At 46.8% G+C, this 19,524-nt stretch overlaps 1 protein-coding gene across 4 annotated transcripts in view; it reads right to left on the bottom strand.

The window, feature by feature from the left end:
* The window catches only part of CEP43 (centrosomal protein 43), a 28,412-nt gene extending 18,112 nt beyond the window's left edge, over positions 1–10,300 (bottom strand). The window contains exons 1-7 of one of the 4 annotated variants that reach the window (XM_070796509.1): positions 10,118–10,300; positions 9,218–9,271; positions 8,562–8,616; positions 8,007–8,095; positions 7,429–7,566; positions 3,199–3,279; positions 628–687 (exon numbers count right to left, since the gene is read on the bottom strand). In XM_070796509.1, coding sequence (XP_070652610.1) covers positions 628–687; positions 3,199–3,279; positions 7,429–7,566; positions 8,007–8,095; positions 8,562–8,616; positions 9,218–9,271; positions 10,118–10,219 — 579 coding nt within the window. In that variant the 5' untranslated portion in view covers positions 10,220–10,300. The remainder of the gene's footprint in view (positions 1–627; positions 688–3,198; positions 3,280–7,428; positions 7,567–8,006; positions 8,096–8,561; positions 8,617–9,217; positions 9,272–10,117) is intronic. The other 3 variants (XM_070796508.1, XM_070796511.1, XM_070796510.1) reach the window with 3 other exon arrangements.
* Positions 10,301–19,524: the final 9,224 nt, after the last annotated feature.

Here is a 19,524-nt window from a genome sequence, read left to right as displayed (position 1 = left end):
CAGCCCACCAGGCTCCCCCGTCCCTGGGATTCTCCAGGCAAGAACACTGGAGTGGATTGCCATTTCCTTCTCCAATGCATGAAAGTGAAAAGTCAAAGTGAAGTTGCTCAGCAGTGTCAGATTCTTCAAGACCCCATGGACTGTAGCCCACCAGGCTCCTCCATCCATGGGATTTTCCAGGCAAGAGTACTGGAGTGGGGTGCCATTGCCTTCTCCTCGGTTACCAACTAGAGCTTATCCAAAAAGTAGTCTGATGCTCTAATTACCTCAGATAAAAATCAGAAGGTTAAGAAAACACAGGTGACCATCCACTTAAGAGGAAAGTAAAGTAAGAGGAAGGTATTTTCAACTTTTTCTGTTGCCAACAAATTAAGGAATTTTCAAGGCCAAACAGAGCAGAGTTTTAAAATACAATAATATGATTTTCACTGGGTAAAAACTGGAAGTCAAACTACTTTTTCTTTTATGTCGCCATGACTTTGGCATATTCTGCTCGTAGATAAAGAAAGCGGTATTTCAAAAGGAAACAGAGCCCTAGGCCAAGGGGAACTGGGCACCCGGGGAGGCCCGCAGGGGCTGGCGGTGTGCCCGGCCAGCCGCTCTCCTCCCCGCCCTCCCGCGTGTTACCTTGGCACCAGGCTGCTGCCCGCTTGTCTTCTTGTTACCTTGTCCTTTATACCTTGGTATCTGAGCATGAGAATGAAATGACATTTTAACACAAAATAGAAACCTTTAAAAGTAAACTAATTCATACCAAACTAAAAAAGATTCCTATCAGAAAATGTCTTAAAAATGGAAAGTCTAATATATTCTAAACATTTTTTAGCCTTTTCTTGACACTCTTCCTAAACTCACGCTACAGTTCATGTCCAGCAGTCACGGGGTCACACACAGGGCCCACAACCTCACCCCACCCAGCTCCCCGCGTGAGACTCACTCCTTCCCGCTCTGGCCAGAGGCACCCCGAGAAAGCCAGCCTTCCATCCTTGCAGCTTCCTTTAGGAACCGCCTTTCTCGGGGGGAAGCAGAGTGAGCTCGTCTGGGCCAGGCTGGCCCTGGGCCTGGCCACAGCTTCCCGGGACTCCTAGAGCTCTCCAGGCTGATGAGGTGCCCTTCTTAGAGCCCCAGACATTCAGAGACCTCAGAGAGAGAAGGAAGCTGGCCAGAAAGGGGTAGGTGAAGTACTGGGATCCTGAATCAAGACTCTGTAGGACTAGAGAGGAACCGCATTTTAACTGCCAGCAGAATGCCTTGTCTCCAAACAGCCCCACTAGAGATGAGCTACGGTGTCCGAAGTGCCCACTGCCCCCACAGGCCTAGGTGCTGACGGAGAGCCCAGGCAAAGCTGAAGACCGTCAGAGTGGATGGGGACCACCTGGAAACAATCAGGTGTCTCCAGGTTCACCTTAAAACTTACCATCACTTCTCTGTACTTACGGCAACATTTCCTGACTTAAAAGTTAAGAGTCTCATGATCATTCTCATGATCGAGCTTAAAACATTTTTATGTAGAGAGAATAGAAATACGTAACAGACATTAGTATTTCATCCTGAAGACATACAGTGTGTGCAAAGTCCGTATTCCTAAAATGCGTTAAGAAAAACTATCTAAAAAGAGAACTTCCGAATAGCTCAGTGCTACAGGCACCACTCAGCATTAATTTAAATCCCACCAAAGCCAGGTGTTGTCACAGGAAGCAACGCTTTCTTCTCCTGTGGCTCTCTGCGTGGCAGTTCACCTGAAGACAGCATCAGACTGACTCGCAACCTCTCTCTCCCTGCACAGAAGTTCCAGCCTGATGAGCATCGTAGGAGAATCCTTCCTAGACCAACACCTGCCCACCTCCCTACCAGGAAAGGCTAACTGGACCTCAGGAAGCAGGACAGCTACCAACAGCATGATGGCCTCATTTCTGGTTGCGAATAATGCACAACATTCCTCTGACTCCCAAATTTAAAAAATAAAAAGGAGCCACAAAATCAAAGAACCAGCAACAAACAACTGGAACCATTCACTGGTGCCCACTCCCAGGCTTCTGGAAAAGAAAGGAACCTAGCAGTGTAACCGCTGCTCTCTAGACGATCCTGATTCAGAAAGACACAGCTGGAACCACGAACACCACAGCACCAGAGCCGCTGGGGCGGGGGGACGCGCTCCACCAGAGGCGCTCACGCGGCACCAGCAGACCCACGCCCCATGGGCAGCACCCTCGGGCTTGCCCACCGCGCGCAGCGCCACCCAGCGCAGGGGAGGATGCCCTTCCTGACCGTCACCCTTCCATCCACCCCACTAGGACAGGCAGCCCTGATTCTAAATTCCAGCAGCGGTCCCACTCCGTTTCTTCTCCATTATCCAAATCCCTGAAGTCAGAAGGCCTTAACTTGAACTCACACACACACACACACAACTCATACACACGTGCACACACACACACACACACTTCATACACATGCACCCACACAGATACACAACTCATACATACACACGTGTGCAGACACATGCACACACGACACACAACTCATACACACGTGCACGTACAGACACACCCCTCATACACACACATGTGCAGAGACACACACGACTCATACACATACGCATGCACACCACACAAAGACAACCAGAGTACATAAACGTTCTTTTAAGCTCTCAAAATAGCTCATCAGTATAAAAAATCATCATAATGCACAATTCCAAATCTGAGCACCTGTCTACAGTATTTAACACGACACTTTTACATTCTGGAACTTAATATTCTGAAATTATAGGAATTTAAAAGTGAAAAATCAGTAAACTTCTTCTGTCAATTGGACAAAATGTTCACAGTATGAAATGAATGCAAATATCCTACAATTCTGTCATTTAACAGCACATTTCTTTCTATGGTACAATACTCAGAACACTATTAACAAAGCAAAAGAATTAAAAAAACTTTTGATTAGAAAAAGTAAATTTAGCATTTTAAAAGTGCATAGTACTAAGACACAAATCTCATGTGGCTCAGCATATAAATCACTGATGAAACAATTTAAGAACATATTTACATGGCATTTCCTACTGACTTGTATAATGGTCCCAAAGGGGCTTATTAAAGTTTCAGAAGAGTCTCATAAATAAAAACTTCAACCAAAGATAAAAAGCACCTTCAACAACAACGACACTCGTACCAAGACTAGAGACGGGAGCCTTGGCCCGCTCACCTTGCTGGGAGGAGTGTGTGCGCCTGTTTTTCCTTCTGGTGACTTTGGTGGAGAATGTACGTCAGACAGGTCCAGTGCGCCCTGAAATATTACATGGTTGAAAATTAAGACACATTTAAGAACAAAGCATGAAATACTAGTCATACCTCAACAGAATTTAAACACTTAAAACCACTACACAATGTTGCCATTTTTATTTCTTCCTATTAATATAAATATCCTTAGATTTTCTCCAAATTTTACCACAAATACACAGACTTAGGATTCTAATTACCTGCTGAGTGTTTCCCTCAAGCACTTGGGACAGGCTCCCCAGGCCACATGTATTAATAAATACGCCCCTAGCGTTCTTTCCAAGCGAACCTTCTCGCTTTGCTTTCCCTGCTCTCCACAAAAACACTGTCCTCTGATTCTCAAACATATCTCTTTCTTCCCTCCCTGGACTTCTTTACTTCATTTGGTCTCAAAAAAAACCCTCATAAAAACAAGTAACTATTTCAAAAATGCGGGATGGGGCCCTCAGTTACAGGGGCTGCCAGGAGTGAGAGAGGAAAGAGAGAGAAGGTGCAGGGCAACACTGCAGAGCTGGGTGGGGGAGAGGATCACTTCAGGCGGAAAGAAGAGAAAAAGGACAGGGCAAGGAAGCAAAGGCCACTCTGGGGTGCGCTCTGAGCTTCCAGATTCAAAACCAGGCATGGGGCTAGAAAGCCAGGTTGGGACCACATCATGCAGGATCTTATAGCTGAGGAAGTGAGAGTTGCTCAGGCATGTCTGACTCTTTGAGACCCCATGGACTCCTCTGTCCAAGGAACTCTCCAGGCAAGAATACTGGAGTGGGTAGCTGTTCCCTTCTCCAGGGGATCTTCCCAACCCAGGGATTGAACCCAGGTCTCCCGCACTGCAGGCAGATTCTTTACCAGCTGAGCCACCAGGGAAGCCCACCGCTGAGGAACCTGGAGATTATTCAGTGTCATTCCATACTCACTGCAACGTTTAAAGAGGGAAGAAATAGACAAAGGGCTGAATTTTAGAATTAATTCAGCAATCATGAACAGAAAAGACTGAAAAGATGTGGATCCAGCAACCTGGTTTTAAGGAAGGTTTAAAACGCACGTTCTGAGGCTTCCCAGGTGGCCTTAGTGCTAAGGAACCTGCCTGCATTTCAGGAGGGATAAGAGGCGTAGGTCCCGTCCCTGGGTTGGGAGGATCCCCTGGAGGAGGGCAGGGCAGCCTACTCCAGTCCTCTTGCTGGAGAACCCCACGGACAGAGGACCCAGCAGTCTATGGTCCACAGGGTCGCAGAGGCGACTGAAGCAACTTCACACGCACACACACAGAATCACTTTGGGTGAAAGCTTCTCTGAGTTCAGTGGGCTAATCCACAGCTAGTTTTCTTCTCCAGAATCAAAAGTCAAAATGAGGTCAATTAAATCTACAATTTTTTATTTCATTATAAAAATCACAGAATGTTTCCCCTCTAAGTGATAAGGACTAGTAAATGACAAAAGGGCCCACGCAGACACCGTGAGCTCCCTACTTAAAGTATCAATCCACTGCGTGCGTGTACATACACGAACTACTAAAATGAGACACCCGGGCATGAAGGGTGGAAAACCAGCACGAAGTAGAGATGACACGTCCAGCCTAACGGGTCTGCATCCTGAGGGAGGAAACGATCACCTTCTGGAGCTACTGAGACCCCAGGCCGGGTCCACGCGACAGACCTCACCTACGAACCAGGCAAACTGAGTGGGAAGCTCTGGACCCATCTGTAAGAGTCACAGACTGAAAACTCATTTACTGAGTCTCGATTCCAATCAAACCTACTGGACAGGAAAACTACTGTGTCTGTGTTTGAGGCGGACATCCTGCCAAGGAGGGCATAGAGAGCTCCCAGGAAGCAGCCTTTCTTTCAGGAGCTGCTGCCAAACCCCCAGGGCCCAGGAGGGACAGCGACCACTCTCACTGACAAACGGGGCCGGGGCGAGCCGAGCCACAGGGACAGAACCTACGCAAACCGAGACGGGACGTGCAGGAGGGGCCGGGCGGGTGTGGGGTGGGGACCACTTCTGCTCTGGTGCAGCTTTCACTGTCAGAAGTAAAGACAACAAAGTCAGTTTTCTTTCACAAAGATTCAAACGTGCCAGTGAGTTAACCAGGTGAAAGGCTGGAAATTCTGGTCTCAAGCCTGTAAAAACGATTGGGCTGGGCTTGGGAATCCTGTGTTCAGTCCTAACAGCAAAGGAAGGAACAGGAACAGTGGTCATGGCCTGCCCAGCATGGCTCCCGGAGCTCCATGACGCGGCAGCTTCTAGTCCTCGATGCGACCACCGATACACCCGAGTATCTCCATCTCACAGGTGCTGGGCCTGAGACACGTGGAGGGTAGGTGGCCAAAGAGGGTCACACACAGGGTGGAGCAGAGCCTGGGTGTCACCCAAGCAGTCTGGCCACAGAGTCCAGGTTACTACTAGGATGCTAAGGCAGGGAGAGCAAACCAGAGAGACAGAGGGCAGCCACCACTGCACAAGGGGAATCCAAGAGCAGAGAGAAACAAGACACAAGGGGCAAGTGGAGAGACAGCAATCTGGGCCCCAGAAGCCAAAAGACGTGTCACCTCCACCCACAGACTGAGGCCCAGGAGACAGCAGGGACCAAGGCCACCTTTTCATTCACTAGAAGCTGGCACAACGGCCTCATGGAGTAAGTTCACACCAAAAACTGCTCAAATATTACAAATGACTGAGCCCCAATGCATGAGCTGCAGTCAGGGCTCACCACCTTCTCCAATGCCCTTCCCACACTCTCCCCCAGTCTCACACTGAGACGGAGCTCAACAAAATTTCAACCTGAAACAACTACTGCTCTCTAACTAAAAACTACTGCCCCTAAAAAGTGCAGAGCTGACCATGGATGACAGTGCCCGTCCTCCATGACGGCTGTGTGTGAGCTCAGCTACTGCCCCTAAAAAGTGCAGAGCTGACCATGGATGACAGTGCCTGTCCTCCATGATGGCTGTGTGAGAGCTCGGTTACTGCCCCTAAAGAGTGCAGAGCTGACCATGGATGACAGCGCCCGTCCTCCATGACGGCTGTGTGAGCTCGGCTGCTCAGTAGTGTCTCTTTGCAACCCCATGAACTGTAGCCCGCCAGGCTCCTCTGTGCATGAGATTCTCCAGGCAAGAAAACTGGACTGGGTTGCCATTGCCTTCTCCAGGGGATCTTTCCGATCCAGGACTGGAACCCACGTCTCTTCCATGTCCTGCACTGTAGGTGGATTCGAACCACCATGGCAGCCCTAATTGAAATGTCCATTTCCTTATGTGAGCACACCGTGACTAGCTCCCAACTCCTCCAGAACAGATGGCTTGCTTATATTTTATCTTTTAATTAAACAATCTATTTAGTATGCCTTTGATGCTATAGGTACTCAGTCACGCTTTAATGATTTTCAAAGATTCTAATGGGAAACACACAGCCCATAGCCTCCCAGGTTCCTACCTGCCCACCTCTGTTCAACAAGATACCTGAGACAATCACAGTGCTGTCTGTCTGTGAAACAGCATCTTGATGGGATATGATTGTTTGTAAAGGAAACCAGACCATTAATCTCATTAGCATGATTTCTAAAAAGAAAGGCTAAGAATCAGAAATACAATGGCTAATTTAAACTATGAAATTGTTTAGAAACTGCAAAATCAACAGTTCAAAGTTTTAAGCCTCGTTTTAAAAAGACTTTAAGTTCAAAAACTTTTTAACAAGCCTACAGTTCAGCCCGTCTACGTTTAGAAGCAATAATAACAATAACGACCAGCGACCCGTCGGGTGTCCTCAGTCTCCCTCATGCACCGACTCGTGCACGTGAGCCTCCCAGGGCCTGAGTGGAGTCCACCATCCCCGTCCAGAGGAGGAGCCGGGCGGGGAGTCGCGTGAACAAGGCCGAACTTGGTTGGTGGGGGAGCCGGCAGGGGCTCCACACACCTGGTCCGAACCCCACGCTTTGAGGGTCCCTCCCCAGAAAAGGCACAGCAGCAGCCTCAGAGCTTCTGCGTCTACAGTTTTCATCAAATTGTGCATTTATACAACCTCTGAGTATGTCTGGTTTGATTTGAAGGAATGGCCTCTTTTTATTTCAAGCTTACTCAACACGTGTCAACTACCCCGCACGGCCGCCCTGGATACGCAATGACTGGAAACAGGAGCAGATAGCAAAGGACAGGACGGTACTCACTTCCCCACTGGTCAGCGCTTTCTCTTTTTGTTGACAGCGTCTGATCACTTCTAATAATAAGGGTCCACCCACAGTACCTTCGGCTTCAATAATTCCTAAATCTCGGGCTAAATTCTCTCGACCTTCAAGACCTTGAAACTGGGAAAGAAATAAGATGTAAGAAAGTAAAACAGAAATGCACAAAAACATAGCAAAACTATTTTCAGAGGTGAAAGAAAACTATTTTCAAACTTAAAGGCATCTCTAAACTCAAAGACACCATTTTTCTAATGAATGAAATCTCCATTTTTTAAGATTACACATCTCCACGTTTCAAGTCCCCCCTAGCAGGCGCAGGCCAACACCAGAACACACTAACTCTGCAAGAACAATTCTGGCAAGTTCTGTGAAGCAGGGACATTGGCGCCAGCTGTCTAACAGCTCAGATGGCTTTTAAGAAACTAAGACATATCAGCTATAAAAACAATCCTTATGCAAGACACTCTACATTGTCAAATTTTGTTAATTTTCAACTTGTAACGAACGCGTCTGTGTCAAAGGCAGCTTCAAGGACAGACATTAAAAAGCATCGTTCTTACTGTGCTAGTTTCAGGTTGAAAAACTGCCAAGGTAAAGTCAAGATTAAAAAACTGAAGAAATTCGGCAACAAGACTGGCCACCAGCCGGCCTGCAAAGAGCAAAAGAGAAAGTGGGAGAGGATCTTTAGGAACCAAAGCCTCATCACCGACACTGGAAGTAAGACAGCTATAGGGAATAAAGTTTCTCAAGGTTTTAAATTACAATTTCTTCTCTCTGAATAATACAATTAAGGGATAAATGTCTCAGTCTCCCTCATTAGGATTGTCAGTCTGAAACAATAAGACAATATGACGTTCCATAAATGGATTAGACTAATTTGCTTATAACTTTTTGCAGTAAGTCAGCTTTCTGTAATAAAACTGTCTTTAACCAACAATGTTCCATAGCCAAGGATTTTCAATAGCAAACCAACGGTTGTCCAATCATATACAATTTAAAACGAGAACTTCTAATATTTGAAAGTTCAAAAAATAATCTGAAATTCCTGACTTCTCTCAAATGGAGTCAAGATTCGAAAATTCAGAAACAGACAAAATAAACAACAAACATCTTACCGTCCTTTGTATTTAAAAACTTTTTCAGGCTCTCATTGACTAAAGGAGTTTTGTTCTGTTAAAAAAATGAAATATCATTAAACGTTACATGTTCGTCCCCACTACAAAATGTAGACCAAAGTTTAATTTTTTTGCAAGATATTAAGTAAAATACTGTCACACAAAAAATCATGGTTAAACCCATTCTGTAACTACTGATTATTACAGGAATGGTTTTTTTGTTAAGGTGAGGACTGAGACAGGTAAGGGAGTAGTTAGGAGATTGTTCCTGACAGCAGCAAAAGAAATTTTTAGGTGTAATTTAGATGTAATAGTAATGGATTTTAAATGTTAATGAATTAGAGGATCCCTGGAGCATAAAGGACTATGAAACCATTTATTCAAGTGTTTCCAATTTCCCCTAAGGAAAGGTATCTATGAGATTTAGTACTGACGTCAGAGTTCCTGTGATAACTTTCTTTAGGTTACTCCAAAAGTCTAAAGTATACATGAAAAGAGAACGACCTTGACTCTCCCCTAACAGTAAAGAAGCATAATCTTTAATTCAAAATTATCCCTGGCTATACACTACTATAAACGGCATCTCAGAATGGCTTTTAAGCAATTAGAACTTAAACATAAATGAATACGGTCGTTAAAGTTTGTAGATTTCATACCTCTACTTTTTCTTGCTCCTCTAGTGCTAAAAACACAGCTGCTCGGAGTTCAGCCTTTACAAAGCGGGGTGGAGAGGAGGAAAAGAACAAAAATTATCTCCAGACAATTTTCATGGCAAGAAGCACAAACACCGAAATTTCCAAAGTCAAAACGAAAACCAGCAAGATTACAACGCTTAGGAGGCAGGTGCAGAGAGAGGTCAGAGGGCATCCTGACGCACTCTGAAGAATATGACACAAGCTCTCGAGTCCACTGTTCGTGCCCCTGGCACTGTCTCTCTCAGCACCCATGCCTCTGGTTTCAGCTGGGACCTCCATCCTTAACCATGCCCACCAGTAGTGTGAATGAATGAGAAACACACGCCAAGAAGCAAGCCGTTGGACATCCGCACCCCGCTTGTTACAGAAAGCTGGAGGGGCTGGCCGACCGGCAGCACAGGCCAGAGGCGGGGGACAGCCAAGGAGTGGGGAGCAACTCGACCACCGGACTGTGGGCGACTGTACGATCGGAGGCGGGGCGGGGACCGGGGGGAGCAGTGGGCAAACGAGCCCCAAACGTGCAGTGGGCATCAGAGGGGACAGTGAGCAACTGGACCCCAAACGTGCAGTGGGGACCAGAGGGGGCTGCGGAGACTGGACCCCGGACGCCGGGGTCGGCCTCCTCCGACTGAAGCCGGCTGGACCCCTTCGTCCGCTCACTGCCGCACCGCCCGGGGCTCCCCGTGACTGACCCGGACCCCCGCGCGGGCCGCCCCCGAGGTGGCCGGCGGCTCGGACCCCAGCCCGGGCGGCCCCTCCATCGCGCCCCGCGCCCCTTTGTGACGCCCGCGTCCACACGGGCCCTGCGGCCCGCGAGCGCGGCCCGCCGCCTGCCCGCCAGCTCCCAGTCCCCCGCCTCACCTTGATGCGGTTCAGGACCCCGCTGTTCTCCAGCGTCTGCACCAGCAGGTCCCGCAGCTCCGTGTCCTCCTCCGCCACCACCGCGGCCGCCGTCGCCGCCATCTTGCTTCTCCAAGACAACCGCCCAAGCCGCGCCAACGGCCACGGTCGCCTCAGCCCGCAGGGCGCGCGGCCGAGACCACGCCCCCGGCGTCGGCGCGCAGCCCGCCGTCACGTCGGGGCGGGGCCTCGGGCGGTGCGGGGGAGGCGGGGCCTTGGGCGGTGCGGGGGGCGGGGCCGCGGGCGGTGCGGGGGGCGGGGCCGCGGGCGGTGCGGGGGGCGGGGCCGCGGGCGGCGCGGGGGGGCGGGGCCGCGGGCGGCGCAGGGTTGGCGGGGCGTCGCGGTCCGCAGAGGCCAGAGGCTTGGTGGGGCCCGGGTGGAAAGTGGGGTTAGGTCGGGAGGCAGGCGGAAATAGCGGCGTTTGGAAGGTGTCAGGTGCACGCCTGCGGGTCGCTGCTGTGGAAGAGGGGCTGAAGTCCTGGGTCCCCCAGTGGCTTCCCAAGGTGCGGCCGAAGTGTGCGTGCAGGGCAGCTGTGTGTGCACGCTCGCCGGGAGCGCACACCTCCCCACGCCGTGCACTGCGGGGTGTGTGGACGTGCAAACGCTGCGTTGCTGTGTTTTCCACCCTGCGTGTTCACACAGCTCTTCTGTCACGTGTGGAGGAAGGTGATCCCAAACCACTAGCACTTCCAGGGGAAAGCTGTAGATTCTAGAATCCCCCGACGCCCGCCCGGCGAGTCTGCAGCCCATCCTCAGAGTCGATTTTCTCCAGGAGCCGGGGCTCCAACGCGCTGACCTGCAGGTGACCATCTGGGTTACAAATGAGTGAGAAAGGAAAAGGCGCGGTTTCCTGGCAGGTCTGTTCAAACTGACATGTGCCTTTCCAGACAGCCTTACACTTGGGTATGTTACAAACACACAGTACTTTTTTCACTTCCCTAATTTGGATGCTATGCTGACTACTTTTTAATTTACTAACTTCACTCAATAAATCCTGATCATTTTTTTGACGGGTATATTCTGCCTCTGTCTTTTAACTCCTATGTAGTATTCTCTTTAAGGATGTTTCATAGCTATTCTTTATAATAGACTCTGATTTATTTACATTTGTTTTGTCTGTTATGAAAGTTACTCATACCAGTGGTTTAAAATCAAAAGAAAGCGGAAAATATTAAAAGTATCTGCATCCTCCCTACTCACCTAGGTCTCACCTGTTACCATACCCTAGTGAAAGTGAAAGTCACTCGGTTATGTCTGACTCTTTGTGACCCCATGGACTATACAGTCCATGGAGTTCTCCAGGCCAGAATACTAAAGTGGGTAGCCTTTCCCTTCTCCAGGGGATCTTCTCAACCCAGGGATCGAACCCATGTCTCCCCCAGCTATTAATACAATTAAGTTTGTTTTTAGTTCTTTTTTAGTTCTTCTGGTTCTTTTTAAGTCTAAATAACATATATCCTGACCCATCAACCATAAAAAAATCTTTTCAAAGAATAAAAATTTATCTTTTCTTTCAACTACTAATTTTAAAAATTACATACTTTTAACAGTGGAAGATTTTATGAGTTTTAAATCATTTACCTAAGTCATTATTTATAAATTTACATATTACCTATTGGCTCCCTGCAAAGAGAGATGAGGACGTTAGTGTATCTATACTCTCTCCCACCCATGTTATTAGTTCAAGTTTTATTTTTATACTATCAAGAACTTGCATTCCCTTCTGTACTTATAATTACATTTCAGACTTTGTCCGTAATTGATGGAAAACAGCAGCATTCACAGTATTCAGGGTGCATCAGGTCGGTAGGCAGAGCCCATATGCCCTCAGCTGAACCTTTTCTGCCCCCGGGCCAGCCTCCAGCTTTGGCTTTTTTCGCCACCAGAGCCTGGTCTGCCTGCATTGGGGGAAGACCTGGGATGCCAGGGGATTTGTACCTCCTGAGAGCGTCTGCAATCGCAGACAGTGAATAGGTGAGGACCCCCAGCTCTGTCACCCCTGGGGGCAGCAGGTTCATCTCAGGTGTGCCCACTAGCTTCCAGCGTCCGGTTTCAAGTTCTAGTTAAATGGGAACAGGCTTTATGAGGTCCCGTTTCCCTGCTCACACTGGTGCTTCCTGGGATCCCCTCCCAAGGCCCTCAGACCAAGACAGTCCCCCCAGACTGAGTCATGCAAAGCAGACACAGGGATGGGGTCTGGAATTCGGTTCCTCATCAGTCAGATGGCAGCGAGGACCCACTGTGGTGGTAAGCGGGGTGGTGGTAACCCTGGAAAGGTGCCACAGCTTTGTGGCTGTGACCAAGCGGGAAGTGGGTGCATGCTGGGGGTGTGACTTGTGCAATCCCTCCAACATTTGGGGAAGTGGGGGCGATGGGAATTTTAAAGATTGTGGAGTCAGTTTTTTTTTTTTTTAATGATAGAAAAATGCTGAAGGAAGAATATGACAGCCAGCTATCAGCCCAGAGTGTGTGCCCATGAGATCACTGTGGTGGCTTGAAGCCCACTGTGGTGGGAAACACTGCAGAAACGGGCGAGTGCTCTAAGTTAGAACTCAGGGGGAGCAGCTGTCCAGCACTTCCGAGCACGTCCCCTCACTCCACTGGGTTTCCTGAGTCTGAGGATTTATTGTGGTTGTTGTCGTAAAGCCACGAAGTTGTGTCCCACTCTTTGCAACCCGGTGGACTGCAGCATGCCAGGCTGCCCTGTCCCTCACCATCTCCCAGAGTTTTCTCAAACTCTTGTCCGTTGAGTCGGTGATGCCATCCAACCATCTCATCCTCTGCTGCCCGCTTCTCCTCCTCCTTTGCCTGAGGATTTCTACCACTTGTTAATTCTCTAGGCCTCCTGGCCTTGCTAAGCTATGGAGCATTAACCTACCTCACAGATTTCTGTCATTTAAAATACTGTAGACGAGGATCTGACCTGTTGGCGGGGGTGGGGATGAGCGAGGGCAGAGGGGGCTTGCCGCAGGCAGGCAGTCGGCCACGGTGCTCATCTTTATTTGGCCCCGGCTAGGTCGGCCCCTGGGGCTTTTGTTTCAGCTGAGCTGTGCTTCTCCATTTTGATTCTTTGAGCAGCTTTGGAAGGTAACTTTCTAAGTTACCTTCAATTTCGATTACTACTCTATCAAAAAAGTTAATATAACTCCTCACTTGCTCCCAGAGAGTCATTTATTCAGTGGGGGAATTTGCCTTAAAACGCACGTGTGTTTCCTATTGTAAAGTCCACAGAGTGAAAGTTCTGTTAAAATATTCATTTCCTTCAGCACTTTAATGCTGAGAATGTCTCTATAATTTGTGAACTTGGGATTTTTAATAATGCTGTTGTTCAGTCGCAAAGTTGTGCCGACTTTTTGCGACCCCATGAACTACAGCACTCCAGGCTTCACTGCTTAAAGTTCATTTTCATAATTGAAGGAAACATACTATTACGTTTTTAAATATCCCGAATAAGCCTTAAATTAAGGTCAAAGAAATGGGAAATGCATTCTTACTTGACTTGGGAGCTAAGAGAGCTATTCATGTGTTAATTTTCATATCACCAAAACTGATGGATAAAAGGCTAAAAAATATTTGAAATGATAAAAAAGATTCCCTTAGATGTGGTAATTATGTGCTCACATTTAGCTTGTTCTTGTACTTACTCATTTAGCCTCCATGTTTTTTTTAAGAAAACCAGTGCACAGTCGATCTCACATTTAGCTTGTTCTTGTACTTACTCATTTAGCCTCCATGTTTTTTTTAAGAAGACCAGTGCACAGTCGATGGATTTGCATTTTTTAATTCACCTCCTTATAAGAGTTATTCAATTTATCATTATTTTTCACAGCTTTGTTGAGAAATAATTCACATGTCATACACTCATCCATTTAAATCATACAAGTCAATGATTTTAGGACATTTGCAGAGTTGTGCAACATCACCACGTCCTAATTTTAGAATATTTCTGTCCTCCCTGAAGGAAACCCTTTATCCATTAGCAGTCACTCTCCACCCTACCCAACAGCCCCAGGGAACCGCTAATCTACTTCAGGCTTCTGAATTTAGCCTATTCTGGTCAATTTCTACAGATGGAGTCATCTTTTGTAACAGGCTTGTTGCTCAAGGTTCATCCATGCTGTGGCTTGAATCTGTACTCCACTTCCTATTACTGTTAATATGCAGTAACATTGCCTTGTATGGTCATAACTCATTTATCTATTACTATTAATCATAACCTATAATTGTTAATATGCAGTAACATTGCCTTGTATGGTCATAACTCATTTATCTCTTCATCGGTCAGGGGGCGTTTAGATTGCTTCCTAGTTCGGGCTGTGATGAAAAACACCGCTGTAAACACTCATGTGTAAGTTTTTGTGTGAGCATATATTATTCACTGTATTTCTTACTGACACCTAAAAGTAAAGACAGTGTGACCAAAAAAGTGCAAAAGGACCTTGGGCTCAGAAGTGCAGAGGTGAGGGTGCAGAGGGACTTCCCTGGTGGTTCACTGGTTAAAACTTTGGACTTCCACTGCAGGAGGCACGGGTTCAATCCCTGGTCAGGGAAGTTCCACCTGCTGCGATACAGCCAAAAAAAAAAACCCAAAAACTGAGCCTGCAGAGAAGAAGGACTTGAGAGATGTGAATATGTTATAGAAACACACCCTTTAATTAGATTCTGATAATAAATTCAGGAGGCTGGACTAGGGGAAATACCTCCTGACTTCCTACTTGCAAATTCTTGGCATAGAAAGTCCCTGTTTCTTTAATATTAAAACATTGAAAATGTATATTGGCTCATGGGGATCCTCTTTCCGTCTGCACTTGGGAGCATTCATCCTTTCATTCTCGGGGTCAGCCATCCCGTGCTTGAAAGAATCGGAATAGTTTAGACAGAGGTGGGGGGTGAGTACGGTGCTTCGTGGCCTGTAAGCTCTCATAAATGGTTCATAGATTGTGCAAAAGACACTGACATGCTGGGAAAGGAAAACCCAGGCTTCCCTCCTGGCATGTTCATCATGTTACTGAAGCAACTTCATTCGATATTTCAACGAGGATTTAGTAACCGGTTTTCCATCATAGTTAAAAGTATAGACTTTTAAGTCACGTTGAGTTCAAATCTCTTACTAGTTGAGCTAACTGGGGTGTTCCTTAATCTCTCTGTGCCTTGATCTCTGATTTGTAAACAGGGTCAAAGTCTTCATGTGTGGGCATATGTGTAGTTAGAAGGATTGCTTAGATCATACTGAAGGTCTGAAACACAGAAATCATGATAAGAATATGAACTATTATTAGTGCTTATATACAGCCTCATGGCATTTTTATTTCCATGATTTATTATTGTTTAGCCACGAAATCATGTCTGACTCTTTGTGACCCCATGGACTTAGCCCACCAGGCTCCTCCGTCGGTGGGATTTCCCAGGCAAGAAAACTGGAGTGGGTTCCCATTTCCTTTTCCAGGGGTTCTTCCCAGCCCAGGGATCGGACCCACGTTTCCTGCATTAGCAGGTGGATTCTATAGCATGGAGCCACCAGGGAGGCCCCCTTGTCCCTGATCCTCTGAGCTAATTTTTGTGTTTGTTTTAGCTCATTTTATGGATGAGACAAGTAATACTCAAGAGAAAGTAAGCAGCTTGCCCACAGTCATATGTCAGCAAAGATGAACGATTAAAGCCTACCTGGTTTGCACGATATTTTATGAAAATACTCCTCTCGATGTTTACATAACAGAACTTAATTAAATCAAATGGAATTAAAGAAATAGAAGGAAAATGGTTGGATGAAGAAGACGAGAGCGCAGGCAATAGGAAAGGTGCTCTACCACCCACAGCCACTAGGGGGAGGCGTGCGCCAGAACAACCTGCGAGGATCCCGTTTCCACGCTCATTAATCACTCAAAGATATGATAGCTAAGCCTATCACGGGGAGTGAATGGACTCCCCACTTAGCTGATGGCTTCTAATTAGATGTCCTTCAGTACTGAGAACAACAGGAAAGTGGTTTTCTTCTACCCCAGGACTTCTCTCAGGTTTTTTAATTTAGCTTTATAATGCTTAGCCCTCTTTATGAATTTAATTATCTTGTTGCTAAGTGCGTGTCTGCGAATAAGTGGTTGACACAAAAAGCCACCGCTATGGTACCCAGTCAGTGTACAGTACATTCAAACCTTGGAAACTTGCATTCTTTGTGTTTCAGAAGCTTCTTGAAGAGTTGAGATTTTTAAAAATTACTGTGAATTGTTATTACTATTTTGATTCATTATTTTAACCCATTAGTTAAATACCTTTGATGCTGAAGTTCAGAATTTGATCACTATATCAGAGCTAAGATTAACTAATTAAAACCATTAGATGTAACTGAAGGAAACAGAATTTAATACTATTATAGAAATTAGGTGTCACTAATGGTAAAGAGAAATATGTGTGCAGGTCAAGAAGCAAAAGTTAAAACTGGACATGGAACAACGGACTGGTCCCAGACTGGGAAAGGAGTACGTCAAGGCTGTATATATTGCCACCCTGCTTATTTAACTTATATGCAGAGCACATCATGCAAAATGCCAGGCTGGATGAAACACAAGCTGGAATCAAGATTGCAGGGAGAAATATCAATAACCTCAGATATGCAGAAAGCGAAGAGGAACTAGAGAGCCTCTTGATGAAAGTGAGAGAGGAGAGTGAAAAAGCTGGCTTAAAACTCGACATCATGGCATCTGTTCCCATCACTTCATGGCAGACAGATGCGTAAACAGTGGAAACAGTGAGAGACTTTCGTGAGCTCCAAAATCACTGCAGATGGTGACTGCAACCCTGAAATTAATAGACACATGGTCCTTGGAAGAAACGCTATGACCAACCCAGACAGCATACTAAAAAGCAGAGACATTACTTTATCGACAAAGGCCCATATAGTCAAAACTATGGTTTTTCCAGTAGTCATATATGGATGTGAGAATTGGACATAAAGAAAGCTGAGTGCTGAAGAATTGATGCTTTTGAACTGTGGTGCTGGAGAAGACTCTTGAGAGTCCCTTGGACTGCAAGGAGATCAAACCAGTCCATCCTAAAGGAAATTAGTCCTGAATATTCATTGGAAGGACTGGTGCTGAAGCTGAAACTCCAATACTTTGGCCACCTGATGCAAAGAACTGACTCATTGGAAAAGACCCAGATGCTGGGAAAAGATTGAAGGCAGGAGGAGAAGGGGATGACAGAGGATGGGATGGTTGGATGGCATCACTGACTGGATGGACATGAGTTTGAGCAAGCTGTGGGAGATGGTGATGGACAGGGAGGCCTGGTGTGCAGCAGTCCGTGGGGTCACAAAGAGTTGGACACGACTGAGCGACTGAACTGAACTGAGTGTTAAAGAACCCACCTACCAATGCAGGAGACATAAGAGATCCTGGTTCAATTCCTGGGTCAGGAAGATCCCCTGCAGGAGGAAAGGGCCACCCACTCCAGTATTCTTACTTGGAGAATCCCATGGACAGAGGAGCCCAGCAGGTTACAGTCTGTGGGGTCACAAAGGGTCAGGCATGACTGAGTGTGTGTGTGTGTGCACACACACTGATAGGATTATAAGTCCAAAATGGATGTGAATTTACTCTCTAAACGTGGGTGAGAGAGAAAATTAGGCTGATTAAATTGGTGAGTCTAAAAACTACACAAGAAGAATAACGCATACACAACATACAAAGGTCAGGATATATTCACTGAAAGAAATCCTAGCCCCTTAAAATATCCTTCGTATATATGTGTGTCTGTATACATACACCAACCTCTTCTTTTCGCTTTTGCCTTTTCTTATACTTCTGACTCTAAAATAGTGGTTCTCAACTGGCGGTTTTGCCCTCCTCGGGGACATCTGCAAACATTCTGGTTGATGGGAAGAGGGCTCCCTGCTCCTGGGGTCCCGTGGGTGGAGGCCAGGGACGCTGCGAGACATCCTTCAGTGCCCAGAGCACCCCACAGCAAAGTGTTGTCAGGCTCAGAGCATCAGTCAAACCCGTGTTGAGAAATGTCATCGCAGAACAACACCCTGACCTCAGCGTGATATGACTGCGAGTGCCCGACCTTGCGGCCCACGCTTTGTAAGGCTTTCGGTCCAGGTTAAATTCCTTTCGCCTCTTAACACAAGACCTCTTTCTCACGTGCCGAAGCCACTGTCAGCTCTTAGTAGCTTTGTGTTCAGAACCCAATGAAACTTTGCCCAATGAAACTCTAAAGCCAAAAGGAAGCAAAATAATTTTGCTTTTGACAGAAAAATGTATGTGGAACAAGTTATTTTTAAAATAGAAAGGTATCACACATTCATTTTATTATAAGAAATTTTGAGGAAAACGTTAAATCTTTAAGAAAGGCCACTTCAAGTTGCTCTGAGAGCCTTAGGCGGAACATGTACTTCCTCTGTGACCTTGGTAAGTCAGCCATGTATCTGAGACTTAACAGCCCACAGCATATGAAGTGCTAGAGGGTTCTGGTTTCGGTTTTCAACTTAAAACTTACAGAATGTGACAGACCTGTTTACCCAGATTTACCAATGGTCACCATCTTGTATTAACTGTATCATTGATCTATCACCTATCAGGGTATATCTACATATTGATCAGTTCATTGATCTGTTCGGAACCATTTGAGAGTGAATGGCAGACACTGGGTCCCTTTACCCTCAAACATTTCACTGTGGACTTCCCGAGAATAAGAACTTTGCCCCACACAGTAGAGAGATTCTGATCAGGAAACTGACTGTTGTTACCATACGACTGTCTTGCTGTCTTGCTGGCTTGCTGGTGGGGTGAAGGGTGGGCCGTCCTAATTCCTAACATTTGCCAATTTCCGTGGTGTATGGCTCACCGAGGCTGATTTTAAGTTACCAACAGCAACAACCAGTTTTCAGCATTCCTCAAGGTTTCACGGTGAGCCGTGAGCCAGCCAGGCCCCTCCTCTACTGTTGACGGTCAAACTTTCCAGCTGCTCCGAACATATCCCCAGCAGCAGACATTGTTCCCAGCTCAGGATTCAGTCCGCAGTCATCACTGCTCAAGTCCCCTCGCTCTCCCATTATCCAGAGTGGCTCCAGCCTTTCTGGTCTGTCATGACATTGCTGTGTTTGAAGAGTACCGGTTAGGTCTTCTGTAGAACGCCCTTTAATTAGGATTCATGACGTCTTAGGTCTAGATTATGCATTTTGGCAAGAACACCACGTAATTCGTCATGTTAAAAGGTGTGGTGTCAGATTGTCCCATCACTGGTGATGCAGTTTGGTCACTTGGTGCGGTGGTCTGAGTGTTCGTGTCTTCTCCCCAGATTCATACATTGCAATCCTGACCTCCACTGTGGGCCTTTGGGAGGTAACGGGAGCCGTGCCTTACGGGAGCCCT

Source organism: Bos indicus, chromosome 9 (assembly GCF_029378745.1).
Source record: "Bos indicus isolate NIAB-ARS_2022 breed Sahiwal x Tharparkar chromosome 9, NIAB-ARS_B.indTharparkar_mat_pri_1.0, whole genome shotgun sequence".
NCBI classification, from domain to species: Eukaryota; Metazoa; Chordata; class Mammalia; order Artiodactyla; family Bovidae; genus Bos; species Bos indicus.
Note: the sequence above shows the minus strand (reverse complement) of the source record. Positions and strands in the feature narration are given on the sequence as shown.